The following is an 18334-nucleotide window of genomic DNA, read 5'->3' as shown; positions in this document are numbered from 1 at the left end:
TGTAGAGCACACAATCTTGCAATTACTGATTACACCTGATGCAGTGTGAAATACTCTTAAGAATCCATGGCTAGAGAGATGGTTCAGTAAAGAAAGTGCTTGCCATGCGTGTGTCAGACTGGGAGTTTGGATGCCCAGAAGTCACATGAGGCCTGATGGTCTCATGTGCATCTGTAATCTTGAGGAACTTAGAGTGAGTTGGAAGGGAGACAGAGAATCCCCCAAATTTGACTCAATAATTATTTGGGGGTGTGCATTCATGGACAAGACACAGCAACAAAAAAAAGGTTGAAGGTGAAGGTTGACCTTCCCCGCAGTTTGTACTCTAATTGCCAAACTATGCACCCTGGCATGCATGTATGTACCTGAAATCACATATGCATGCAAGGGCACTGCCCATAACATGCTATGCACATGTATTTAAAGTATCAGCTTCAGGTCATTCATTCAGATCACTAGTATGTTTGGGCCAAGTTATCTGTTGGCAAGAGTGTGAGTAACAAGGCAGGGTTCAAGACTCTCCCAGGCATTGCTGAAGATCTCTTCAGAATGGCCTTATGGACATGTTCTGCACAGACATAAAGAGCCTCCTCAATGAGTTCCACAACGGTGCTGAAAACCAAGGTCGGTGGAAGGTAGGAGAACGAAGAGGTTTATTATTACCAACAACAAGCCCTGAAGTCTGGAGTTCTGAACTGTAGTTTGGATAAAGTGGTGCTGAGGGGACAGCGTTGCTCCCCACTGTGCTATAAAGACTCAGCATTACAGAATTGCTTGTTGAGCATAAAAGTAGCCATTTGACAGCTTCATCATATACTTGTGAATAGACTATCAAAAAGCAGCTTTAAAGCACCAAAAATGTGGTGGCTTCTGAGAGTGCTGGCCCTTCAGTGCTTAGAGCTATGAATCAGTTTCATGTTCTACCCACCAACCTCTTGGGAGGGAGCATGAGACTCAGGGAAATACCTAAAAAGTTTCCTGATAGTGAAGGGACCATGGTGCTCTAGGGTGTGGGAAAGGAATTAAACAGGAGCATTAAGTGCATTGAGCACACAAACAAAGTCAGCAGTTCCTGCAGCCATGGGAACAAAGTGTGTGGAAGAACCCCTGGCCCCTCCTGTGTGTGATCATTAATTTCTGCCCTCATGTCCAGTTCCACTTTGTTGTGTTCTTGTTTCTCTGAGGCACAAAGATGCATCATTAAGTTATTTGAGATCGTTCTGACTCTTTTTAATGTAGGTACTTATAGCTACTGATTTCTTTCTGAGTATGTCGTTCATTGTATACCAAAGATCTAGCATGGAATATTTTAAATTCATTCAATTTTAGAGAATTTAAAATTTCTTCTTAAAGCCTATGATGTATATAACTCATTGCTCAAATGGAGAAAAATCTGAGTTAAATGCCAGAGTTTTGCCAAAGGCTTTAATCTCAGAACTCAGGAGGCAGAATGCAGGCATATCTCCTTAAGTTCAAGGCTTACATGGTCCACATACTAGGTTTCAGGTCAGCTGGGCTACATAGTGAGATCCTATATCAGATAGGGACTCAAAAGTAAAGCATTTAGAGCACTTGCTAAATGTCTTTCATACTAATAGTACAATAATGATCAATTTTAACATATGTCACAGCAAAGGAACATCTGCCAAAGAGCCAGAACAGAGAAACAAAAAGCATGTGAGAGTCAACACAGGTAAGATTTTTATAGTGAACTACTCTATCTGTTCCTAACTACCCTAAATAAAACAAATAAGAGTGAAAATCTTAACACCCCCAAAGGAGTTAAGGAAATCAAATATAAATGCAGTTATTTTGTTTTAAATTTTGTTTCCTAACATTCTGGAAATATCAGAATCAATTACATTTCTAAGCACTTTCAACCATGAAAATATACCGTCAAAAATGTTGCTCATTTGATTTGACACTGATACATGTACTGTCTTTGTATAAAGGAGAAAACTGTTTAACCTGGCAGGGGACCTCCATAAGCACACTAGCAAATTGGACTGTTATAAAAACTGATTTTTTCTTTCAGGTTTTATAACAAATGCTTCATCCTTTGTACTGCATATGATTACAAACTTGAATGTTACTAAAACGTAATTATGTCACAAACTTAATAAATCAGTCACTTTAATTAATTTCTTGCCTAATGAGGTAATTACAGTCATCTTGGTGTTTTATTTATCTTGCAATTTCTCACTTGAGATAGATTCCACACGCTTAACTAAGTTTATCTTTAGTCCTGTCCCATAGTAGACTGACAATGCTGTCATAGAAAGTGAAATAGACTTTAAGAAGACTGTCAATCCTTATATGTTCTTCTGTTCTTTGTTTCTTTCTTTGGTTTTGGGTTTTTGAAGTTCTGGGATTGAATGCATGGCCTTGTGAATATTCTAGGTTGCACCCTTCATATTTACTCTACCCTTATAACGTTTTCCCTTGAGTTTTGTTAAGTACATAAGGGTATGATAAAAACATGGCTTACACACTGAAAAGCACAATTTCCAGAGAAACTTTGGACATGAAGGGAGAGTTGAGCCAATGACATCATTCTGTATGTCAAAGAATTAGCTGTATCTCCACTGAGTCTAGAGAGACTCTCTGACAGTGGAAGGAACACTGCAGAGTTTGTATTTCAACAACTGTCATCACAGTGTCTTTTATACCTAACTTGCCACTGTCAGCCACACTAGGTAGTAAATCCAAATGCCTTCTTCCCTTCAGAGGTAAGACAAAAAGTGTCAGTATTATGGTAATGCAGGTAAATTTCTAGTATCACGTTACTGTGAATTTTGTTGTTCTCTGCACTTATAGTGATGAGGGCTGACTGAGGGCTCCCACATGATAGGCGTAGGCTTTACCACTGAGCCACAGTCCCAGCCCATTTGATAGTGGGTCAGATGCCCTTCCTGAGTCATGAGGAATGCTAAGAAGGTACAGAAAGTTCCTCTTGAAACAAGACAGAAAGAGGAGTAATTTTCATTTATGAAAGACAAACTGTCAGTGTACAGTGAAAACTTGAGTGAGTTCCTATTTTGTGGACACAGACATGTAAATTGATTCCAGGTCAGCAGGTGACCCATGGGATGTGGTGCTCCACCCCACTGATGTTCCTGTTGCTCTCTCACTGTGAGATACAGCTCACCGTACATAACTACTTGAAGGATTCATTCCAACAACTGTTTTTATGGGAGATGATGAACACTGAAATGACTTGGTTTTAAGCTGCACATGAGTTTGTAAACAGAGCTGGAACTAAGGGGCCTCTTTCCCAAAAAAGGTGAGGAGAGTAAGCACATTGTTCCCTCTTCAGCTTTTTGTAAAGGTCTTAGTCCCTGGTCCATTTCTGTCTGCCCTGTTTCATCATGCTGCGAAGGACAGTTGCTGTACACCCAGCTTCCCGTGCTGGGGCTTTTTACCTAAACTGAACAATATCAGCTAAAAAGCTGAAGAAACTTCTTTGTGTTTTTGAAGGAAAAGAAATAGGACTATACAGTTTAAGTAATTTTCCTTTTTGGTTTTTTATGTTATGTGACTAATCTTTTTGTTATGAAGCTCTGGCTGTCCTAGAACTCACAGAAATCTCTCTGGCTCTGCTGCTCCCCTTGTGTTAAGTGTGTGTACCACCACACCAAATCAAGAATTCTTTCTAGTTCTTTTAGCCCAGAGTCAAACAACAAGAAGCAATTTTGTGATTCAGTCAGTTTGAGGTCCTGAGTCTGGTAAGGATACTGCTCTCTCTGTCTGAGATTGTTTAGTTAGGATCATCACAGATCTGCATAGGAGTTTATTTTTAGGCTTTAATGCTTGATAGATTGCTCTCTCTTTGAGTTTAAATATACCGTGAATGGAAGTAAGAGCTCTCTGTGAATTAATTGCCTACAACTGAATGTTTACTCTAGAATAGTCTACACATTGATCTTAATGGAATTGATATTGATAATGAGTTTATTTCCATTTATATATTTTTGTGGAGTTATAATAAACCCATTTTTCTTTATCTTTAGAAGTGCAACACAGTACTGATCCAAAGCCTTTCTGCAAGTAAGATTTAAGAGATTTAACAGTACATTAACATTAGGGAAATTCAAAGATAAGAGACTAATTCCTGTTTGGTGTGCTCTGAGTTAGGTACTCTATACTGGATGCTTGCTGTGTCTTACAGTCCCTATGGTATTATGAATATAATTTTAGACTGAGAACTTGTTCATTTTTGTTCATATAGACACAAGTTTTACACTCAACTATCATTTCCCAAGCACTAACTCTCTGCTTTGGTAAAGGAACCTTTTGTGTTACTCACACTTATTAATATCAAATCGACTCTCCTTACTTATTCAAAAACATTCTGAAGTCAGCATTGAACCTAGACTTTCACTAGCAGTTATCATTTTTGACATCTTTTTTTTTTGACATCATCTTTCCTGAGAGCATACATGATTTGGGATCATTCTGAATTATCAGAAGGTATCAGAGGCAGCCAACATTTGGCTTTCCTTCTCTGATACCAAAATTACATGCAAAGTCCCTTTGTATCAGGTATAGCACCCAATTTTCGATGGTGAAGACCCACTCCATCCTTTTCCCAGAAGAGCTCCATTCATCAATTGTTTCATCAGTGATCTGTTTTCCCCCATAATGAGTCCTATGAATCTCAAATCTTAACCACAACAAGACTACTAGTTATCTCTGTCTAAAGAGTTTTTTCCTTCCCTGTTATTTGGACATAAACACAGAGGTGAAAGCACATTTGTGTCCATGATCTGCTAGCCTAGACACTGCTTAGGTAGAGAATTTAACCTTCATTTCAAGCCAGTTCTGTCCTCGGTATAGTTGACTAGGTCCATAATAGAGGACATTGTTATCTTCTTTAATGGGGCTGTATATAATAAAACATCTGTTACATATTATTAAATAGCTGATTTACTCCAAGATTTACTCAAATCCCCAAGTTGGCAGAGTTAATTACCCATGTAAAGATTCATAATTTTCTGGTAGCTACATTTCAAAGACACACCTTGAATGTTAAGTTCTACTTGGAATTCTAAATAGTTCCACAGCAAATAACAAAAACTATCCACCAGGTTTAATTTTTGTCTTCATGTTATTACCTTGTTTAGTCTTTGTAGAAATCCTTGCTTAGCACATAAACAGCCAGATTGTGGTGCAGGATTCCCTCCTGAATGGGCTGTCAAGGAACGGTTTGAGAGTTAGAGTGTTAGCAGAAGCGGGATTCTATTCCATGGTCTGCAAACCAAGCTCTTGGTCGTAACACCACAGTCACTGAAATGCCAAAAGTATGACAAAGAAGGTGCTGTGGTGCTCTAAGGGCAAGGAATGGGGATGGAGTCAGGATATTAATTCCATTGAGCATGTGACTATAGAACCACCAGTTACTGTAGCCATTGAACAAAGGCTGTGAAAGAACCAGTGTCTCTTCTGTCTGCCTGTCTCTGACTCTGTCTCTCTTTCTCTCTATCTCTCTGTCTCTAGCTCTCTCTCTCTGTCTCTCTGTTTCTCTCTGTCTCTCTGTGCTTTTGTTGAGGTATTTTTTTGTGGCTGAGTTCTTTCTTTTCTTCAACACAAGAAAAAGTTGTAAGGAAAGAGTCACCCACTACAGTCAAAATGTTGAAGAACGTATTAGTAGCTGTTTGTAAATTTATAGTGTAAGTTATGTTATGAACTGTAACAACAACAAATTCAAATCATTTGGTAAATGTTTTTTTAAAATGGTTATTAAATTATCACTTTTAAAATCTGTCACAGTGAAGAAAGACATCCAGGAGAGCTACAATCGATACTTAAAAAGCCTGTCCAGATCAGTACAGGTAAGATTAATAGTGAATACTCTATTGGTCCTACCCTAATTGAAAAAAAGAGTAACAAGTTTGTTTTTTCCAGAAAAAAAAAGGCCAACGAAATCCAATATAAATGCAGTTATATTTTTTCTTAATTTGCTTCTTAACAGTTGTAGAATTTAAAATCTACAACTCAAAATTACAGTCTCAAACCCTATCATCTGAAACATGTTTGTTTGTTTTTTAACATGAGCCATTGACGAATGTAATATTTTTGTATAAATATGAAAATGATGTTTAACCTAGTCCAAATGTCCTCTATATCCACTTCATAGCAAGATGGCTCTGTTATAAAATGGATTGTTTTTCAGTTGTTATAGTAAACACATCATTTTTTTTGCTATGTATTATTATAGAGCAATGTGATTATGTTTAAAACCAAAAATGCAATATCCAATTACCTTCATTAATTTTTGTGACTAGATGTAATTAGGATGATCAGATATTTTTCCATTCTGTAATTTCTCAATTTAGACGTATTAGACAATTGACATATTGTCTTACTGTTACCTTTAAGTATCTGCCACTTAATGTGAATGTGTCTTGAAACAGTATGTAATAGGCTCAAGGAATAACTTTTAAAAGTCAATGGATTTTGAATTTTGTAGGCAGTACAAAATGGATTGAACAGTGCCATTGTGAGCATTCTAGACAAGTGCTTTCCCTATTGGCTATGTTGCCAGCACCTAGGGTATGATGACACATTGTTTATATGTTGTAAGACACACTTTCCGGCCAGTGCTTCTGGGCCCTCCATGTGCTTGCCCACAATCGCATGACTGCACGCACCCACGACAGGGAGATGCTGCAGCTTCTGCGCTCCTCCCTGTGCTGGGTGCTCGTCAGTGGCTCTCTGTTCGGACCTCCAGCGCCCGCCACGCGGAACAGCAGCCCTGGGTTTCACGAGGATTCGCTGTGCACCACGTGTCGCCGCCGCGCCACTCATTCCCACGCGTCCGCAGCTTGCCGTGGCCTGCTTGCCCCGGGGAACTGCAACCCTGGCCCCCCAGGACTGCAGTAATGGATGCGCGGCACCCTTCGCTGGAGAATGAGGATCAGAAGTGGCTGAGACTTTTAGGGCCAAAGACCTTGTCATTACATCAGCCACTGTCTTGAAGGAAAAGCCAGACCCCGACTCTCTGGTGTTTGGAGCTACGTTCACCGACCACATGCTGACGGTAGAGTGGTCCTTGGCATCTGGATCGGAGAAACCTCACATTAAGCCTTTTGAAAACTTGTCTATACATCCTGATGCCTCAGTTTTACACTATGGCGTGGAACTGTATGAAGGCTTGAAGGCCTTTCGAGGAGTCCATAACAAGATCCGGTTGTTTCGGCCTGAACTCAACATGAAGAGAATGTGCCGATCTGCTCTGCGGGCCACTTTGCTGGTGTTTGACCAGGAGGAGCTTCTGGAATGCATTCGGCAGCTTATACAGATAGACCAAGAGTGAGTCCCCTATTCCACCTCTGCCAGTCTCTACATCCGCCCCACGTTTATCAGGACTGAGCAATCTCTTGGAGTCAAGAAGAAGCCATCCAGAGTCTTGCTCTTTGTGATCCTGAGCCCTGTGGGACCTTATTTTTCTAGCGGAACCTTTAATCCAGTGTCACTGTGGGCCAATCCAAAGTATGTCAGAGCCTGGCAAGGTGGAACTGGGGAGTGCAAGGTCGGCGGCAATTATGGTGCGTCCCTTTTGGCACAGTGCGAGGCAGCAGAGAATGACTGTCAGCAGGTCCTCTGGCTGTATGGCAAGGATGACCAGATAACTGAAGTGAGCACGATGAATCTGTTCTTCTACTGGATAAATGAAGATGGAGAGGAAGAGCTGGCGACACCTCCACTAGATGGCATCATTCTCCCAGGTGTGACGAGACAGAGCATCATAGATCTGGCACAACAGTGGGGTGAATTTAAGGTGTGTGAGAGATACCTCACCATGGATGACCAGACCCCTGCCCTGGACGGGAAGAGAGTGAAGAAGATGTTTGGCTCAGGGACAGCCGGCGTCGTCTGCCCGGTTTCAGACATTCTCTACAAGGGCCAGATGCGGCACATTCCAACAACGGAGAATGGTCCCAAGCTTGCAAGCCACATCTTGGGAAAGTTGACTGATATCCAGTACGGAAGGGTGGAGAGCAACTGGACAACAGTGTTACCCTGATGGAAACCCCATTGGGTTGGTGATGTGCCACAGAAGACGGACCTCTGCCCTCAACCGTGACCACCTGTTAGTAGTTTTGCATATTGCAGTTGCAGAGTTTATGTTTTACCAAGTGGAGGTTTTTTCTTGAGCCACAGAAAATTGCCAATGCCAAATGTCACCTGTAAACGTGGTAGTAATTGCTTCCTGTAGCATTCTCTGGAAAGATGATGATAAATGCCTATCCTTGTCCTGAAAAAAAAAAAAAAACAGATACACTTTCCAGAAAATATGCCACAGTAGCAGGAAAGTTGAGAAAACAACACTATTATCAAGTAGGCAACATTGACTACAGGGTCCTGGCCCACTGAGTCTGGACAAGATTCTAACAGTGGAGAGAATGCTACAGAATTTGTGCTTTCAGCGACTGTAACCACAGAATCTTTCACACCTATCTTGCCTTTGGAAGGCAAACCAGGGAGTGATAGTGTAGATGAATTGGAATGACCCTCTTCACATAAGAGATGAGGTGAAAAGTGGCAGCCAGTATTACTATAACATGGGTGACTTTCTTTATATTATTTCAACATGATATTATTGAACCTCCCTTGTGGTGATGGGGACTGACCAAGGCCTCCCACACGCTGAATGTATTCTCTACCACTGAGCTGCATTCTCAGTCCATTTACTGGTGGGACAAATGCTCACCTCAGTCATGGGCAGGGTCAAGGAAATGACACTGGACTTTTGCATACTGCAAATGAAGCCAACAAGAATTGATTTTCTTTCTTTTTGGAGGGCAGAGTGTTAGCATAGAGTGAAAGCTCAACTCATTGATGGTTTACACGTGGAAACATACAAGTGTTTCATGTGAGATACTACTCCCTTGAAATGGCTGCTTTGCGCCCATGCTTCTTCCACGATTCTCTCACTGGAGATCCAGTTCAGGGTGCACAACTGCTAAGGGACAACCTTTCCAGTAGTTCTTATGGTGGGAGGTGATGAGAGCTGATGCTGAGCTCCTTTACACTGCACAGGCATGAGGGACTCTAGCTAGAATGGAGGGGCTTCTTAGCATCCTCCTCAGATGGGGACAAGGAGACAAAGCACACTGACCTCTCCGGAGTTTTGCCACACTGGCCGGTGGAAATTCTTCCCAAAGGTGTTTGTCCTTGGTCTGTTTGCATCTCCTATGTTCTGCTATGCTGCAGAGGGCAGTCACCATAGACTTAGCTTCCTTGTGTCTGGAATTTTCATCTTCAATGGAGCAAGTTAAACTCAATCCTTGGAGAAGCTCCTTTCACTCCTATACAAGATGAAAATATTCATAATTTCTAGCACCATTAGTCTACAGACAAAACAGCAACAGCAACAAGGTGCAGTTTGGGATACTGATCTGGTGTAGATGCCAGTTCCTCTGTCTGGTAGGGTCATAGGTATTTGCACAATTTGTTATGATTATTAACTTCTGGTAATGTTGTCTCTTTGCCTTTGAAATATACAGGAAAATGGAAATTAAGAGTTCTCCATATATTTATTGTATATAAATCAATATTCACATGAAAGACTATCCAGAAATGGTGTCAAAGTATATGTGGTAACAAAACTTTAGCCTTGGCATTTAATAGTTGTATTTTTCTGCAGTTGTTTATAGCACATTTTGTCTTTTTCTTTCATAGTGAATGCAGGAACTGAACAGAAGACTCCAATCAGGTAAGAGTATATGGGTTTTAAAATACACTGTATATCTGGAGATATCAAATTTGGAAATCACACTGTTTTCCTCTGTGTAAGTCAATTTCACCATCTTTATTCTTCCTTTATTCACAAGCTGAATAATTATTTGTAGAGCACACAATCTTGCAATTACTGATTACACCTGATGCAGTGTGAAATACTCTTAAGAATCCATGGCTAGAGAGATGGTTCAGTAAAGAAAGTGCTTGCCATGCGTGTGTCAGACTGGGAGTTTGGATGCCCAGAAGTCACATGAGGCCTGATGGTCTCATGTGCATCTGTAATCTTGAGGAACTTAGAGTGAGTTGGAAGGGAGACAGAGAATCCCCCAAATTTGACTCAATAATTATTTGGGGGTGTGCATTCATGGACAAGACACAGCAACAAAAAAAAGGTTGAAGGTGAAGGTTGACCTTCCCCGCAGTTTGTACTCTAATTGCCAAACTATGCACCCTGGCATGCATGTATGTACCTGAAATCACATATGCATGCAAGGGCACTGCCCATAACATGCTATGCACATGTATTTAAAGTATCAGCTTCAGGTCATTCATTCAGATCACTAGTATGTTTGGGCCAAGTTATCTGTTGGCAAGAGTGTGAGTAACAAGGCATGCTCAAGACTCTCCCAGGCATTGCTGAAGATCTCTTCAGAATGGCCTTATGGACATGTTCTGCACAGACATAAAGAGCCTCCTCAATGAGTTCCACAACGGTGCTGAAAACCAAGGTCGGTGGAAGGTAGGAGAACGAAGAGGTTTATTATTACCAACAACAAGCCCTGAAGTCTGGAGTTCTGAACTGTAGTTTGGATAAAGTGGTGCTGAGGGGACAGCGTTGCTCCCCACTGTGCTATAAAGACTCAGCATTACAGAATTGCTTGTTGAGCATAAAAGTAGCCATTTGACAGCTTCATCATATACTTGTGAATAGACTATCAAAAAGCAGCTTTAAAGCACCAAAAATGTGGTGGCTTCTGAGAGTGCTGGCCCTTCAGTGCTTAGAGCTATGAATCAGTTTCATGTTCTACCCACCAACCTCTTGGGAGGGAGCATGAGACTCAGTGAAATACCTAAAAAGTTTCCTGATAGTGAAGGGACCATGGTGCTCTAGGGTGTGGGAAAGGAATTAAACAGGAGCATTAAGTGCATTGAGCACATAAACAAAGTCAGCAGTTCCTGCAGCCATGGGAACAAAGTGTGTGGAAGAACCCCTGGCCCCTCCTGTGTGTGATCATTAATTTCTGCCCTCATGTCCAGTTCCACTTTGTTGTGTTCTTGTTTCTCTGAGGCACAAAGATGCATCATTAAGTTATTTGAGATCGTTCTGACTCTTTTTAATGTAGGTACTTATAGCTACTGATTTCTTTCTGAGTATGTCGTTCATTGTATACCAAAGATCTAGCATGGAATATTTTAAATTCATTCAATTTTAGAGAATTTAAAATTTCTTCTTAAAGCCTATGATGTATATAACTCATTGCTCAAACGGAGAAAAATCTGAGTTAAATGCCAGAGTTTTGCCAAAGGCTTTAATCTCAGAACTCAGGAGGCAGAATGCAGGCATATCTCTTTAAGTTCAAGGCTTACATGGTCCACATACTAGGTTTCAGGTCAGCTGGGCTACATAGTGAGATCCTATATCAGATAGGGACTCAAAAGTAAAGCATTTAGAGCACTTGCTAAATGTCTTTCATACTAATAGTACAATAATGATCAATTTTAACATATGTCACAGCAAAGGAACATCTGCCAAAGAGCCAGAACAGAGAAACAAAAAGCATGTGAGAGTCAACAGAGGTAAGATTTTTATAGTGAACTACTCTATCTGTTCCTAACTACCCTAAATAAAACAAATAAGAGTGAAAATTTTAACACCCCCAAAGGAGTTAAGGAAATCAAATATAAATGCAGTTATTTTGTTTTAAATTTTGTTTCCTAACATTCTGGAAATATCAGAATCAATTAAACATTTCTAAGCACTTTCAACCATGAAAATATACCGTCAAAAATGTTGCTCATTTGATTTGACACTGATACATGTACTGTCTTTCTATAAAGGAGAAAACTTTTTAACCTGGCAGGGGACCTCCATAAGCACACTAGCAAATTGGACTGTTATAAAAACTGATTTTTTTCTTTCAGTTTTTATAACAAATGCTTCATCCTTTGTGCTGCATATGATTACAAACTTGAATGTTACTAAAACGTAATTATGTCACAAACTTAATAATCAGTCACTTTAATTAATTTCTTGCCTAATGAGGTAATTACAGTCATCTTGGTGTTTTATTTATCTTGCAATTTCTCACTTGAGATAGATTCCACACGCTTAATTAAGTTTATCTTTAGTCCTGTCCCATAGTAGACTGACAATGCTGAGTCATAGAAAGTGTAATAGACTTTAAGAAGACTGTCAATCCTTATATGTTCTTCTGTTCTTTGTTTCTTTCTTTGGTTTTGGGTTTTTGAAGTTCTGGGATTGAATGCATGGCCTTGTGAATATTCTAGGTTGCACCCTTCATATTTACTCGACCCTTATAACGTTTTCCCTTGAGTTTTGTTAAGTACATAAGGGTATGATAAAAACATGGCTTACACACTGAAAAGCACAATTTCCAGAGAAACTTTGGACATGAAGGGAGAGTTGAGCCAATGACATCATTCTGTATGTCAAAGAATTAGCTGCATCTCCACTGAGTCTAGAGAGACTCTCTGACAGTGGAAGGAACACTGCAGAGTTTGTATTTCAACAACTGTCATCACAGTGTCTTTTATACCTAACTTGCCACTGTCAGCCACACTAGGTAGTAAATCCAAATGCCTTCTTCCCTTCAGAGGTAAGACAAAAAGTGTCAGTATTATGGTAATGCAGGTAAATTTCTAGTATCACGTTACTGTGAATTTTGTTGTTCTCTGCACTTATAGTGATGAGGGCTGACTGAGGGCTCCCATATGATAGGCGTAGGCTTTACCACTGAGCCACAGTCCCAGCCCATTTGATAGTGGGTCAGATGCCCTTCCTGAGTCATGAGGAATGCTAAGAAGGTACAGAAAGTTCCTCTTGAAACAAGACAGAAAGAGGAGTAATTTTCATTTATGAAAGACAAACTGTCAGTGTACAGTGAAAACTTGAGTGAGTTCCTATTTTGTGGACACAGACATGTAAATTGATTCCAGGTCAGCAGGTGACCCATGGGATGTGGTGCTCCACCCCACTGATGTTCCTGTTGCTCTCTCACTGTGAGATACAGCTCACCGTACATAACTACTTGAAGGATTCATTCCAACAACTGTTTTTATGGGAGATGATGAACACTGAAATGACTTGGTTTTAAGCTGCACATGAGTTTGTAAACAGAGCTGGAACTAAGGGGCCTCTTTCCCAAAAAAGGTGAGGAGAGTAAGCACATTGTTCCCTCTTCAGCTTTTTGTAAAGGTCTTAGTCCCTGGTCCATTTCTGTCTGCCCTGTTTCATCATGCTGCGAAGGACAGTTGCTGTACACCCAGCTTCCCGTGCTGGGGCTTTTTACCTAAACTGAACAATATCAGCTAAAAAGCTGAAGAAACTTCTTTGTGTTTTTGAAGGAAAAGAAATAGGACTATACAGTTTAAGTAATTTTCCTTTTTGGTTTTTTATGTTATGTGACTAATCTTTTTGTTATGAAGCTCTGGCTGTCCTAGAACTCACAGAAATCTCTCTGGCTCTGCTGCTCCCCTTGTGTTAAGTGTGTGTACCACCACACCAAATCAAGAATTCTTTCTAGTTCTTTTAGCCCAGAGTCAAACAACAAGAAGCAATTTTGTGATTCAGTCAGTTTGAGGTCCTGAGTCTGGTAAGGATACTGCTCTCTCTGTCTGAGATTGTTTAGTTAGGATCATCACAGATCTGCATAGGAGTTTATTTTTAGGCTTTAATGCTTGATAGATTGCTCTCTCTTTGAGTTTAAATATACCGTGAATGGAAGTAAGAGCTCTCTGTGAATTAATTGCCTACAACTGAATGTTTACTCTAGAATAGTCTACACATTGATCTTAATGGAATTGATATTGATAATGAGTTTATTTCCATTTATATATTTTTGTGGAGTTATAATAAACCCATTTTTCTTTATCTTTAGAAGTGCAACACAGTACTGATCCAAAGCCTTTCTGCAAGTAAGATTTAAGAGATTTAACAGTACATTAACATTAGGGAAATTCAAAGATAAGAGACTAATTCCTGTTTGGTGTGCTCTGAGTTAGGTACTCTATACTGGATGCTTGCTGTGTCTTACAGTCCCTATGGTATTATGAATATAATTTTAGACTGAGAACTTGTTCATTTTTGTTCATATAGACACAAGTTTTACACTCAACTATCATTTCCCAAGCACTAACTCTCTGCTTTGGTAAAGGAACCTTTTGTGTTACTCACACTTATTAATATCAAATCGACTCTCCTTACTTATTCAAAAACATTCTGAAGTCAGCATTGAACCTAGACTTTCACTAGCAGTTATCATTTTTGACATCTTTTTTTTTTGACATCATCTTTCCTGAGAGCATACATGATTTGGGATCATTCTGAATTATCAGAAGGTATCAGAGGCAGCCAACATTTGGCTTTCCTTCTCTGATACCAAAATTACATGCAAAGTCCCTTTGTATCAGGTATAGCACCCAATTTTCGATGGTGAAGACCCACTCCATCCTTTTCCCAGAAGAGCTCCATTCATCAATTGTTTCATCAGTGATCTGTTTTCCCCCATAATGAGTCCTATGAATCTCAAATCTTAACCACAACAAGACTACTAGTTATCTCTGTCTAAAGAGTTTTTTCCTTCCCTGTTATTTGGACATAAACACAGAGGTGAAAGCACATTTGTGTCCATGATCTGCTAGCCTAGACACTGCTTAGGTAGAGAATTTAACCTTCATTTCAAGCCAGTTCTGTCCTCGGTATAGTTGACTAGGTCCATAATAGAGGACATTGTTATCTTCTTTAATGGGGCTGTATATAATAAAACATCTGTTACATATTATTAAATAGCTGATTTACTCCAAGATTTACTCAAATCCCCAAGTTGGCAGAGTTAATTACCCATGTAAAGATTCATAATTTTCTGGTAGCTACATTTCAAAGACACACCTTGAATGTTAAGTTCTACTTGGAATTCTAAATAGTTCCACAGCAAATAACAAAAACTATCCACCAGGTTTAATTTTTGTCTTCATGTTATTACCTTGTTTAGTCTTTGTAGAAATCCTTGCTTAGCACATAAACAGCCAGATTGTGGTGCAGGATTCCCTCCTGAATGGGCTGTCAAGGAACGGTTTGAGAGTTAGAGTGTTAGCAGAAGCGGGATTCTATTCCATGGTCTGCAAACCAAGCTCTTGGTCGTAACACCACAGTCACTGAAATGCCAAAAGTATGACAAAGAAGGTGCTGTGGTGCTCTAAGGGCAAGGAATGGGGATGGAGTCAGGATATTAATTCCATTGAGCATGTGACTATAGAACCACCAGTTACTGTAGCCATTGAACAAAGGCTGTGAAAGAACCAGTGTCTCTTCTGTCTGCCTGTCTCTGACTCTGTCTCTCTTTCTCTCTATCTCTCTGTCTCTAGCTCTCTCTCTCTGTCTCTCTGTTTCTCTCTGTCTCTCTGTGCTTTTGTTGAGGTATTTTTTTGTGGCTGAGTTCTTTCTTTTCTTCAACACAAGAAAAAGTTGTAAGGAAAGAGTCACCCACTACAGTCAAAATGTTGAAGAACGTATTAGTAGCTGTTTGTAAATTTATAGTGTAAGTTATGTTATGAACTGTAACAACAACAAATTCAAATCATTTGGTAAATGTTTTTTTAAAATGGTTATTAAATTATCACTTTTAAAATCTGTCACAGTGAAGAAAGACATCCAGGAGAGCTACAATCGATACTTAAAAAGCCTGTCCAGATCAGTACAGGTAAGATTAATAGTGAATACTCTATTGGTCCTACCCTAATTGAAAAAAAGAGTAACAAGTTTGTTTTTTCCAGAAAAAAAAAGGCCAACGAAATCCAATATAAATGCAGTTATATTTTTTCTTAATTTGCTTCTTAACAGTTGTAGAATTTAAAATCTACAACTCAAAATTACAGTCTCAAACCCTATCATCTGAAACATGTTTGTTTGTTTTTTAACATGAGCCATTGACGAATGTAATATTTTTGTATAAATATGAAAATGATGTTTAACCTAGTCCAAATGTCCTCTATATCCACTTCATAGCAAGATGGCTCTGTTATAAAATGGATTGTTTTTCAGTTGTTATAGTAAACACATCATTTTTTTTGCTATGTATTATTATAGAGCAATGTGATTATGTTTAAAACCAAAAATGCAATATCCAATTACCTTCATTAATTTTTGTGACTAGATGTAATTAGGATGATCAGATATTTTTCCATTCTGTAATTTCTCAATTTAGACGTATTAGACAATTGACATATTGTCTTACTGTTACCTTTAAGTATCTGCCACTTAATGTGAATGTGTCTTGAAACAGTATGTAATAGGCTCAAGGAATAACTTTTAAAAGTCAATGGATTTTGAATTTTGTAGGCAGTACAAAATGGATTGAACAGTGCCATTGTGAGCATTCTAGACAAGTGCTTTCCCTATTGGCTATGTTGCCAGCACCTAGGGTATGATGACACATTGTTTATATGTTGTAAGACACACTTTCCGGCCAGTGCTTCTGGGCCCTCCATGTGCTTGCCCACAATCGCATGACTGCACGCACCCACGACAGGGAGATGCTGCAGCTTCTGCGCTCCTCCCTGTGCTGGGTGCTCGTCAGTGGCTCTCTGTTCGGACCTCCAGCGCCCGCCACGCGGAACAGCAGCCCTGGGTTTCACGAGGATTCGCTGTGCACCACGTGTCGCCGCCGCGCCACTCATTCCCACGCGTCCGCAGCTTGCCGTGGCCTGCTTGCCCCGGGGAACTGCAACCCTGGCCCCCCAGGACTGCAGTAATGGATGCGCGGCACCCTTCGCTGGAGAATGAGGATCAGAAGTGGCTGAGACTTTTAGGGCCAAAGACCTTGTCATTACATCAGCCACTGTCTTGAAGGAAAAGCCAGACCCCGACTCTCTGGTGTTTGGAGCTACGTTCACCGACCACATGCTGACGGTAGAGTGGTCCTTGGCATCTGGATCGGAGAAACCTCACATTAAGCCTTTTGAAAACTTGTCTATACATCCTGATGCCTCAGTTTTACACTATGGCGTGGAACTGTATGAAGGCTTGAAGGCCTTTCGAGGAGTCCATAACAAGATCCGGTTGTTTCGGCCTGAACTCAACATGAAGAGAATGTGCCGATCTGCTCTGCGGGCCACTTTGCTGGTGTTTGACCAGGAGGAGCTTCTGGAATGCATTCGGCAGCTTATACAGATAGACCAAGAGTGAGTCCCCTATTCCACCTCTGCCAGTCTCTACATCCGCCCCACGTTTATCAGGACTGAGCAATCTCTTGGAGTCAAGAAGAAGCCATCCAGAGTCTTGCTCTTTGTGATCCTGAGCCCTGTGGGACCTTATTTTTCTAGCGGAACCTTTAATCCAGTGTCACTGTGGGCCAATCCAAAGTATGTCAGAGCCTGGCAAGGTGGAACTGGGGAGTGCAAGGTCGGCGGCAATTATGGTGCGTCCCTTTTGGCACAGTGCGAGGCAGCAGAGAATGACTGTCAGCAGGTCCTCTGGCTGTATGGCAAGGATGACCAGATAACTGAAGTGAGCACGATGAATCTGTTCTTCTACTGGATAAATGAAGATGGAGAGGAAGAGCTGGCGACACCTCCACTAGATGGCATCATTCTCCCAGGTGTGACGAGACAGAGCATCATAGATCTGGCACAACAGTGGGGTGAATTTAAGGTGTGTGAGAGATACCTCACCATGGATGACCAGACCCCTGCCCTGGACAGGAAGAGAGTGAAGAAGATGTTTGGCTCAGGGACAGCCGGCGTCGTCTGCCCGGTTTCAGACATTCTCTACAAGGGCCAGATGCGGCACATTCCAACAACGGAGAATGGTCCCAAGCTTGCAAGCCACATCTTGGGAAAGTTGACTGATATCCAGTACGGAAGGGTGGAGAGCAACTGGACAACAGTGTTACCCTGATGGAAACCCCATTGGGTTGGTGATGTGCCACAGAAGACGGACCTCTGCCCTCAACCGTGACCACCTGTTAGTAGTTTTGCATATTGCAGTTGCAGAGTTTATGTTTTACCAAGTGGAGGTTTTTTCTTGAGCCACAGAAAATTGCCAATGCCAAATGTCACCTGTAAACGTGGTAGTAATTGCTTCCTGTAGCATTCTCTGGAAAGATGATGATAAATGCCTATCCTTGTCCTGAAAAAAAAAAAAAAACAGATACACTTTCCAGAAAATATGCCACAGTAGCAGGAAAGTTGAGAAAACAACACTATTATCAAGTAGGCAACATTGACTACAGGGTCCTGGCCCACTGAGTCTGGACAAGATTCTAACAGTGGAGAGAATGCTACAGAATTTGTGCTTTCAGCGACTGTAACCACAGAATCTTTCACACCTATCTTGCCTTTGGAAGGCAAACCA

At 40.6% G+C, this 18334-nt stretch overlaps 1 protein-coding gene and 2 pseudogenes across 1 annotated transcript in view; all 3 read left to right on the top strand.

The window, feature by feature from the left end:
• The window catches only part of LOC131902095 (uncharacterized), a 45733-nt gene extending 29925 nt beyond the window's left edge, over nucleotides 1-15808 (top strand). Inside the window, exons 10-16 of the mRNA XM_059253141.1 lie at nucleotides 1632-1693; nucleotides 4011-4047; nucleotides 5770-5831; nucleotides 9685-9718; nucleotides 11480-11541; nucleotides 13863-13899; nucleotides 15622-15808. Of these exons, the coding sequence (XP_059109124.1) occupies nucleotides 1632-1693; nucleotides 4011-4047; nucleotides 5770-5831; nucleotides 9685-9718; nucleotides 11480-11541; nucleotides 13863-13899; nucleotides 15622-15808 (481 nt within the window). The remainder of the gene's footprint in view (nucleotides 1-1631; nucleotides 1694-4010; nucleotides 4048-5769; nucleotides 5832-9684; nucleotides 9719-11479; nucleotides 11542-13862; nucleotides 13900-15621) is intronic.
• Nucleotides 6254-8566, top strand: LOC131902098 (branched-chain-amino-acid aminotransferase, cytosolic-like; annotated as a pseudogene).
• Nucleotides 15809-16105: 297 nt separating the features above from the next.
• LOC131902097 (branched-chain-amino-acid aminotransferase, cytosolic-like) lies at nucleotides 16106-18218 on the top strand (annotated as a pseudogene).
• The last annotated feature ends 116 nt before the right edge of the window (nucleotides 18219-18334 follow it).

This window comes from Peromyscus eremicus, unplaced genomic scaffold (assembly GCF_949786415.1).
Source record: "Peromyscus eremicus unplaced genomic scaffold, PerEre_H2_v1 PerEre#2#unplaced_2246, whole genome shotgun sequence".
In the NCBI taxonomy this organism is placed as follows: Eukaryota; Metazoa; Chordata; class Mammalia; order Rodentia; family Cricetidae; genus Peromyscus; species Peromyscus eremicus.
This window is presented reverse-complemented; position numbering and strand designations above follow the sequence as displayed.